Source organism: Choloepus didactylus, chromosome 27 (assembly GCF_015220235.1).
Source record: "Choloepus didactylus isolate mChoDid1 chromosome 27, mChoDid1.pri, whole genome shotgun sequence".
In the NCBI taxonomy this organism is placed as follows: Eukaryota; Metazoa; Chordata; class Mammalia; order Pilosa; family Megalonychidae; genus Choloepus; species Choloepus didactylus.
The window spans coordinates 3285064-3294545 of NC_051333.1; the positions used below are offsets into that span (position 1 = coordinate 3285064).

Sequence of the window (9482 nt, forward strand, 5' to 3'; positions counted from 1 at the left end):
CAGAGGGACCCAAAACGTTGCACCTGCAAAGGTAGGTTTGAACGGCTGAGGCTCCGAGGAGGTGGGGGTTCCAGACGCCTGAGTCCAGAAAGTGTGGACACGGTTCCCTGGAGCTGGGGCGGGGTCGGGGGTGGGGTGGGGGCGTCTCCTCCTGAGCCTGGAGTTAGGGGAGCGTGGAGGGCGAGGCCGCTGCCCCTGGGCTGAAACGCTGGAGAGCCTGGATCTACAGAAAGGGTCTCGGGGCCTGGGGCTCGGTTCTCTCAGCTATAGGGGAGGAGGGGATCGGGCAGGTGCCCGACGGCAGCAGATCCTGGGAGACAAGGATAAACATCCGTGGGCGCCATCGCGGTTCCTGGCGAGGGGAGGGGCTTTCCGCCTACCCGGGCCGAATACGGACACACACACGCGCGCACACGCACACGCACACACACACACACACACACACACGCACGCGCGCGCACACGGCGGCCAGGCTCCCTCCAGCCGCGCCCCGCCAGGCCCCGCCGAGCGCCGCGATCAGCACCCGGGACAGCGCCGCCGCCCTCCTGCCGGGGCGGGGTCCGCGCGCGACGGGCGCCTGGGCCTCTGGGGGGTCCCGTCCAGCCGCGAAACAGGTAGGAGCCGCCGGCACCCGCTCCCGCGGCCCCGTGCGCACTCCCGACCCTGGCTAGAGCCTGAGACGGGAAGGCTGGGATCGAGAGACCCGAGACAGGTGGGCAGAGCCGGGGGGAAGGGCGGGGCGGGCTCAGGGAGAGCGAGGGAGACCCTGGGAGAGGGTGGGCGCGACGCGGGCGAGGGGGCGGAGAGGCACTGACCGGGAGACGGAAATGGGAAGCGGCATCTATTTGAGGTCGAGAGACAGAGAAGGGAGAGCGAGGCGGTCACAGGTGTGAAGCCACAAACAGGCCGAAAGGCTGTGGGGGGCAGCAGGCAGGCCCCCTGCAGGAGTGGGGAAGGGGAGAGGTGCTGAATGCGGGCGCGCGGGTGGATGCGCCAGGACGCACGGGCCACGGCGGTCCCCCATCGCCCTCTGTGGCCCCTGGGACCCGGGTCGGGGGTCCCAGGCCGGACAGGGCGGGGACACAGCCGGCGGGGCGGGGAATCTGCATCTGTGCGTAAGCCCCGCTCGTTGTCGTGGCAACAGGCCATTGCCCCGGCAACCATGGCGCTCCCACCGCGCCCGGGCAAAGCCAGCAGGTGACGGTTCCCACGCCCTCCTTCGCCCACTTCCCGCTCAGGCCCTGCGGGCGGGGCCAGGCAGACGTCTGCGGGATTCCTGGGGGCGCCTGGGAAGGAGGGGGCGTCCCTTTGGGAGGGAGCTGGGTCCTGGAACCCCAGCCCCCAGCGCCGCAGGCTGGACTCCAGCAAAGTTCTTTGTTGCTCGGAGGACTCAATGGCTGCCTGGGGTGGGAGTGGGGGGCTAGGGCGCCTGGGTGCCCCCGCAGGGAGGACCGTGGGACGCCGCCGCCATGTTCCCGGAGCCCCCGACCCCGGGGCCTGCAACGCCCGACGCGCCTCCGGACTCCAGTCGCATCAGCCACGGCCCGGGTGAGCGAGAACCCGAGCTAGGTGCCCCAGGGGCGGCATGCGGACGGGGCTGCCGGGCCGGCGTGCTGGAAAATCCGGGTGGGATGACAGGGTCGGATTCTGGGCTGGGATTTGAATGACATGGGGGGAAAGAAAACCCAGAGTCGGATCAAGTGTCGCAGGATGGGATGGGATCTTGAGTTGGTGAATTGGAAGGTCTACCTCTCCTTTCTCTATACAGATGGGGAAACTGAGGCCTGGGGACGGGCCGGGCTTCTTCTAAAAGCACCGGGGTTTGAGCAGATATTAGAATGGGAGTGGAGGGAGGGAGGGAGGTGGTGTGAATAGGCAAGAAAATCTGCAAGGTGCCAGCGGGGATTAGGGCACCAAATAAGTTTTATAGATAAAATCAGTTGAAAGGAAAACATGGAATAACATGGAATGGAAATGGCTGGAGGGAAAACCAGGCCAGGACTTTCAGCTCCTCATGTAACCTGAAGGGAACCGTGCGCCTCCTTCCCAGGTCCTCAATTTGCATTGTCCCCCTGCCCCTGCAGTGCCCCCCTGGGCCCTGGCCACAGTCGTGCTGGTCTCGGGCCTCCTCGTCTCCACCTGCTGTTTCTGCCTCTTCCGGAAGCGCTGTCGGAGTCGAGCGGGCAAGAAGAGACAGGCGGAAGCCCAGGTCTACCTGCAGGAAGTGAAGGAGCTGGGCCGGAGTTACCTAGACAAGGTGCGGCCCTGCCCAGCCCCTCAACCCTGCCCCTTCCCTCTGAAACCTACTTTATTCACTCATCTCCTATGTGTCTGGCCCTAAACTGGACTCTGGAGACACAGAGATGGGTCAGACCTGTAGCTGCTCTCAAGGAAGCTTCCGGTCTGGTGGGGGAGTTCAACACTGGCACACACACTCACAACAGAGGGAAATGTGTGCCACATTGGAGGCACTGCAGGGCAGTACGGGAGCTCAGAGAAGCCAACCCAGAGCCTAGAGCATCCTGGAAGCCTTCCTGGAGGAGGTTACTTCTGCGCTGAGACTCAAGGGGCAAACACAGCTGCCCAAGAGCAGAGAGAAGGCAACGGAAAGAGGATCATATGCTGGGGCCTGGAATCCAGGAGAACAATGAGCCATTTTCAGAACAACTGGGATGTAGAGTATAGGTACACTTCTGCAGTGAAGATTCTGGAGGGCTTGGCTGTGTCCCTGTAATGAGGGCAACTGGGAGCCACAGACGAGTTTTGAGCAGAAGAGGGGCAGGGTCTGCTGGGTGTTAGGCTGAATCCTCTGGAACCCATGTGGATTTGGGACAAGCAGACCAGGGACGAAGATGGTGTGGCAGTCCTGAAAGGATGAAATGTGAGTGGGAAGAGTCCACTGGGGTGGAAAATAAAAGGCTACTGGTTCAAGAATCTGTGCATTAGGCCGCCGAGTGCAGAATGGACTGAGGTTTGCTTGGCCGCCAGAGAGTGCTGGGTTTCCAACCCAGAGGGGCCATTTCCCAGTTGTGTGACTACGTCCTTTCTGAGTCTCAGGTTCATGGCCAATAACTAGTATTTCCCCTCCATCCATCTCAACAAATACCTGTTGTTCTGTTTACCCACAAGGAATATCCTCTAGGGTCCTGTGGCCTATCCCATCCCCATCTCTGAAGCCAAAAATGTTCAAAGACCATCTGCATCAAAACCTCCTGGGGTACTTGTTGAAAATGCAAAGTGTGGAAACTGCGAAACCTACTGGGTCAAAATCTCTTCAAGGTGTGACTCCAGAAATCCACATTTGACTACACTACTCAGGGGGATTCTTAGATTCACACTAAATTTTGAGAATAGGTTTGTATTAGTTAGGGTTCTCTAGGGAAACAGAATCAATGAGAGGTGTCTATGACTATAAAATTTATAAAAGTGACTCACGCAACTGTGGGTATGCACAAGTCCAAATTCTGTAGGATAGTCAGCAAACTGTCAACTCCAAGGAAGATGTCCGATGAACTCCTCAGGAAACGAACCAGCAACTTTTATGAAATCCTCGGGAAACGCTTTGCTGGGCAGCCGAAGAAGTGAAGGTCCTCTATCTGTTTCACTTATAAGTCTTCAACTGATTAATTGGATTAAATCCAGCCAATTGCATTCTCTCATTGAGGCAGACACGCCCTTTGGTGAGTCATCAGCCAACTGACTGATAATTTAATAAACCAGCCTGTTGGTTTATTAACCAGCCACAAACGTCCTCACAGCAATTGTTAGGCCAGTGCTTGCTTGACCAGACAGCTGGGTACTATCACCTGGTCAAGTTGACACATGAACCTAACCATTACAAGGTTAAAGAGACACTGTCTGATTTTGTTATTCTACTTCAGAAGGGCAAGTACCCAGTAAATTTGCCATTTCTCCTCGTTTTGCTCTGGCAAAAATCACCAATCAATGGGCATCTGGCATAGCCACCCAAATACATCCATTGGCACATGAAACAAAATCTCTGTCATTCCTCTGAGCAGGATTAAGCTTTTTATTGATGCATATTTTTTTATTGATGCGTTAGTCAGGATAGGCTTGGCCAGGATACAGTAACAAACAGTACCTGAAACTGTATTGGCTTGACATTTCACATGATCCATTGTGGGTCATCATGTAACTCTCCCAGGAAGTTCTTCTCCAAGCAGTGACCCAGGGACCCATATCAGAGCTGCTTGTTCAAGTTTAGAGCGGCAAACACACTGCATGTGTCACCACTTCGAGTCCCCTACCCAGGGCAGACATAACTAATCAAACAGTGACAAACGCACTGCACGTGTGTCACCACTGCTCCTGCCCTGCTCATGGCAGACATCATTAATCAAACACCAACTCTGCTTAGCCAGATGGGCCTCAAGCCAGGGAATCTGAGTCTCCCTTGACTTCTATTCATGGAGGGATGCCCTTCTCAAGGGAAGACTTCACCTGCCCTTGCCCCTGGCTCCCTAAGGTGCAGCCAGAGGTGGAGGAGCTGGAGCCGGCCCTGTCTGGAGCAGGGCAGCAGGTGGCAGAGAAGCATGACCTAGGACGGCTGCAGTACTCCTTGGATTACGATTTCCAGACTGGCCAGGTGGGTGTGTGGGGAGCGGATGATTTGGAGGGGGGTGTCCAAGGGTTCCCGCCCCTCACTGTGCCTGGCCCCGCCCCCAGCTGCTGGTGGGCATCCTGCAAGCCAAGGGCTTAGCGGCCTTGGACCTGGGTGGCTCCTCGGACCCCTACGTGAGGGTGCACCTGCTGCCCGACAAGCGGAGGCGGCACGAGACCAAGGTGCACCGGCAGACGCTGAACCCGCACTTCGGGGAGACCTTCGCCTTCAAGGTGAGCTCCTGTCCCCGCACTGCGCCGTTCTTGCTAGCCTGCCCCACTTCCTACAGCCCGCGTGGAGCTCCCAGCTCCTGAGGTGATTCCACTGGACCCTTTGGGGCACCACTGACCCCTGGGTTTGTCCCTTGTCTATGGGCTGCCCCGGCTGGGTCCCACTGAACTCCCTGAACCTCTGCTGTCCCCCCAGCGCCTCCCACCCTCACGAGCTCTGCCCACTTCCTCCCTCTCTGACCTCGCCCCCTCCCCTCCCGCTCTCCCCCGCTCCCAGGTCCCCTACGTGGAGCTGGGGGGCAGGGTACTGGTCATGGCGGTGTTCGACTACGACCGCTTCTCCCGCAACGACGCCATCGGGGAGGTGCGGGTCCCCATGAGCTCCGTGGACTTGGGGCGGCCGCTGCTGGCCTGGCGGGACCTGCAGGCGGCTGCGCGGGAGGAGGTGAGGGAGAAGCCCGCCCCCCAGTCGGCCCTGACCAATGGGATCCTCGCGTCCGGGGGCGCAGCTCCAAGCCCCGCCCCTTGGGTTGTACCACCGGGTTCTTGGCTCCGGACCATTCCATTCCAAGGCAAGGGGGGGTGCACTGAGGTTGGGAGGGGGCGGACGTGGACTGGGGGCCTGGGGGTGGGGCGCTTTGCTCCTTTCAGCAGGAGAAGCTGGGGGACATCTGCTTCTCCCTCCGCTACGTCCCCACGGCCGGGAAGCTCACTGTCATCGTCCTGGAGGCTAAAAACCTGAAGAAGATGGACGTAGGGGGGTTGTCAGGTGGGTGGGAAGCAGAAATGAGGGGCGGACGTTCTGGGGCTAAGGTCCTGGCAGTTTCGGGGCGCAGAGGGTCTCTTGGGGGAGAGGGAGGTGCCGGCTGCCACGGGAGGGTTAGGGTAGCTTTGGGCGCGCTGGGAGGGAGGCCTGAGGGGCCCTGCAGGGTGGGGGGTCTACCTTGGTCCAGACCCCCTCGTCTGACCTGCCCTGTACGTCTCCTCCCTCCCCCAGACCCCTATGTCAAGGTTCACCTGCTGCAGGGGGGCAAAAAGGTCCGGAAGAAGAAAACCACCATCAAGAAGAACACGCTGAACCCCTATTACAACGAGTCCTTCAGCTTCGAGGTGGCCTGCGACCAGGTGCAGGTGAGCTCCGACCTGCCGCCGCCCCTTCCCCGGGAGCCACTCCCCGGAGACCCGGTCTTGGAGGGTCTCTGTCTCCCACGAGGACCGGGAGGCCCCACCCTCCCGGAAGACAGGGTCCCTAAAATCAGACTCTGCCCACCACCCTCTCACCCCTGTTCATGCCCCTCCACCCATTTGGGAGTCCTCAAGATTTGGCCCCTTAGGGTCTGCTCTCCAAGGAGGCTCCTAAGTGCCCCGTGCACTTAGTGCAGGGGGCTCACACCTCCTTAGAAATCTGGTTCCAAGGTGTCCCCCTAATCCCAGGGCTCTCTGCTCCCCTCCATCTGGCATCTAGGGGCTCCTGGGAACTCTGGTTGCCAGGGGGAAGATGTCCTTAGCAACCCTGTTCTCCCCCTCCCCCGCTCTCCTGCCTCTTCTTCTCCCCCCTGCTGCACCCCAGAAGGTACAGGTGGAGCTGACCGTGCTGGACTACGACAAGCTGGGCAAGAACGAGGCCATCGGGCGGGTGGCGGTGGGCTCGGCCGCCGGTGGGGCGGGCCTGCGGCACTGGGCGGACATGCTGGCTAACCCCCGGCGGCCCATCGCCCAGTGGCACTCACTGCGGCCCCCTGACCGGGCCAGGCTGCTTCCGGTGCCCTGATCCCCAGCCCACGGCCCGGACCAGTCCCGGACTCCGGCCCCTGACCCTGGGCACCTGGCCCTGGCCGAGGCCCGGACCGGCCTTTAAGCCTTCTCTGACCGCCAGCTCCCTGCCCCTGCCCCCGCCCCAGTCACCTGACCCACTCCTGACTTCTCACCCCCAACTATGCCAATCATGATGACTTGCCAACTGCCCCCCACCCCCACCCATACATGCACACATACCCAGAGGCCCCAGGGACCCTGGGGGATGGGGGAGCAGTCTGGTCTCCCCCTTTCCCAGGACCCCATACTCTGCCTTGACAATCAGTGACCCCATCTTCCAGTCCCCTTACCTCCATACTCCCACCTCCTTCACAGGGTCGCGAGTTTCTGTTCCCAGTCTGAACCCTGCACTGGGACCAATAAATACTCCGCAGCTCTGGTGGCCTGGCCCCTGTGCTTCTTGGCGGTGGGTGGGCAGGGGCTGGGGGACCCAGAGGGAACCTCATCTCAAGGGCTGAGAGGGCAGAAGGGCTGGAACCCATCCCAGAGCCCATTCACTCATGCATCCATCTACCCAACCCCCATTTACTTATGCATTCATTCATTCATTCATTCACCCCCTCTGAGCCTCCATCTCCTCCTCTGAAAACTTGTGACAATAATTGTATCTACCGCGTATTTGCTGTGAGGTGTGAGAATTCATGTGCTTATGAATTTGTCCACTCACTCTCTCATTCCCGATTCACATGGACTTTCATACCCATATTTGCATCCCTCCCTCCCTGCCTCCCTGCATCCCTCTCTTCATCCATCATCCATCCAGTCTGTATTCCCTGAGGGCTCCCGTGTGCCAGTTTCTGTTGGGTTCTGGGGACCCAGAATAGAAGCAAACCCAGACCTCGCCTCCCCACCATGTTCTCGCCAAGGAAACAGCGGGCACACAGTCTGGGAATGCACTCTCCAGGGACTGGGAGAAAGGACAGAGTTACACAGGGAAAGTCAGTGGTACCGATTTCACCTCACTCTTCTTTCATCAAATGCTGCTTCCCAGGCTGTGTCCAGGAAAGATGACTGTTTGATTGGCTTCCCCTCACCTCCTCCTGGGCAGGATTTCAGGTGGCTGACAATGGTCCAAGGAATTTGGCAAGAGAGTTCTCTTAGGCAGAAGGTTAAGTGGACAATGAGGCAAAAAGTACTTCCAGAGGCTGAGGACAGAGCACAACCTGGTCTCTGAGCTTCCTGGTAGCCAGTGGGAAAGGGGAAACCAAATGAGTCACACAGGTTATGATGTCTATGAGGTTTTAAAAATTTCTCCAAAGGAATTCAGGGATTTCTTATGTGAGTGAATGTGTGTATGTGTAGGAGGAGGGACGTCTTTGCAAAGACAGCATTATGGATTATTACTGTCAAAAATAACCCTCACAACTGCCTCCCAAGACAGATGCAATTACTATTCCCAGTTGACAAATGAGGAAACTGGGTTTCAGAGAAATGATGTGACCTGCTCAGGACCACACAGCCAGAAGTCTGTCTCTAAATACTGGGGGAGAAGCCATTCCAGGTTTGATGGTGACACTGGGGTCTCGGGAACCCGTGGTTCCCTGATTCAACAATAAAGCAGACAAAAAGAATAAAAGAGTTACAAATGGCTGTAGGTTCTTGGATGGAAACCAGTGAAAGGCTGAGATAATTTAGAAAAGCTGATAAGGGACCACCTCCCTGAGCTGATGTTTGAAGTGAAATTAATCAAGAAGGAATGAGGCTTGCACAGATAAGGGGGAAGATAATTCCAGTCAGGAGGAACCCAAATTGCAAAGGCCCTGGGGCAGGAAAGGGCTCAGTGTGTTCTCAAAAGAGCCGGGAGGCCAGTGTGGCTGGAGGACAGCGTGAGGGCCTGTGTGTTTGGAAGGAAGTAAGAGACCCGGCAGAAAGCCAGTTTGTGGGGGCCGAGCTAAGGGGCTGGAGGAGTATTCTGGGTTGAGTGGGAGGCCTTGGTTCTGATGGGCTGAGGGCTGGCTTGAGAGGCTGCGGAGATCTCAGCCTTCATTTTCTCCGGGGCCAGAACCTCATCCCTGGGGGCGGGGGGAGGGGGCGGCCAGAGGGCCCTCCTTTCCACCCGCCACACCCCTGCCAGCTCTCATGACCCCCGTTTTGCAAAATAGGGAAGTGAAGCTCAGGAAAGGCCAGTGACTTTCCTAAGGTCTGCAGCTGGGTTAGGAGCGGGAGCAGACCACCCGGGGATGTGCCTCAACCAGGCTGGGCCGGGGGACCCCAGTGGACCCCGTCACCACAGCAGCTCCAGTGCCAGGCTTTTGAATTGGGACCTTGTAATTACTTTCCAAGCATTCATTGTTTCCCCTCTTTGCACTATCCCTCAAGGTAGATGCTTGTTGACCCTCAGATGTTCAGAAAGGCTAAGGCATCTGCTGAGTCCACTAGGCCAGCTCACGACAGGGGTGTGATGTACGCCCAGGTATGGCTGAAGCCAAAGGCCACGCTCCCAAGCACCCTGCTATCTGACCTCCCCAGTGAAAAGTAGAGGGCAGGCACGGGGTGGCCACAGGGCTGTGGTTGTTCTGCTGGGGCAGCAGGGGCCGGACTCAGAGGAAGGTCCCCAGCAGGGGCTGGAAGGATGAGCAGGACTTGTTCAGGGGGAGCACAGGGGCAGATGCGAGCGGGATGGAGCAATGCAAAGAATGCAGATCTGGAGATTGGCAGCCTTCCTGCCTTGTGCTGTCAAGATCCAGCTCTCTGAAGCCCAGGTGTGTGGTTTGCCCATTTCTGGGGTGTAAACATTCCCACCGTGGCTGATTTCGAGCAACCGACATGAAGTCAGTGAACGTGGAGTGGAGAAGAGACGCCTTCGGAGTGCACCA

At 58.4% G+C, this 9482-nt stretch overlaps 1 protein-coding gene across 5 annotated transcripts; it reads left to right on the forward strand.

Annotated features, from left to right (window-relative positions):
* Positions 1-457: 457 nt before the first annotated feature.
* Positions 458-7045, forward strand: SYT5 (synaptotagmin 5). Of its 5 annotated transcripts, none has more exons than XM_037819708.1 (9): positions 458-614; positions 1414-1548; positions 2085-2257; positions 4487-4606; positions 4687-4854; positions 5129-5296; positions 5503-5620; positions 5849-5982; positions 6422-7045. In XM_037819708.1, exons 2-9 carry the CDS (start codon positions 1470-1472, stop codon positions 6620-6622), a joined length of 1161 nt encoding a protein of 386 aa, XP_037675636.1. In that variant the 5' UTR covers positions 458-614; positions 1414-1469; the 3' UTR covers positions 6623-7045. The 5 variants fall into 5 exon arrangements, with proteins under 5 accessions (XP_037675636.1, XP_037675637.1, XP_037675639.1 ...); XM_037819709.1 differs by having other exon boundaries at positions 460-712; XM_037819711.1 differs by having other exon boundaries at positions 460-614; positions 1425-1548.
* Positions 7046-9482: the final 2437 nt, after the last annotated feature.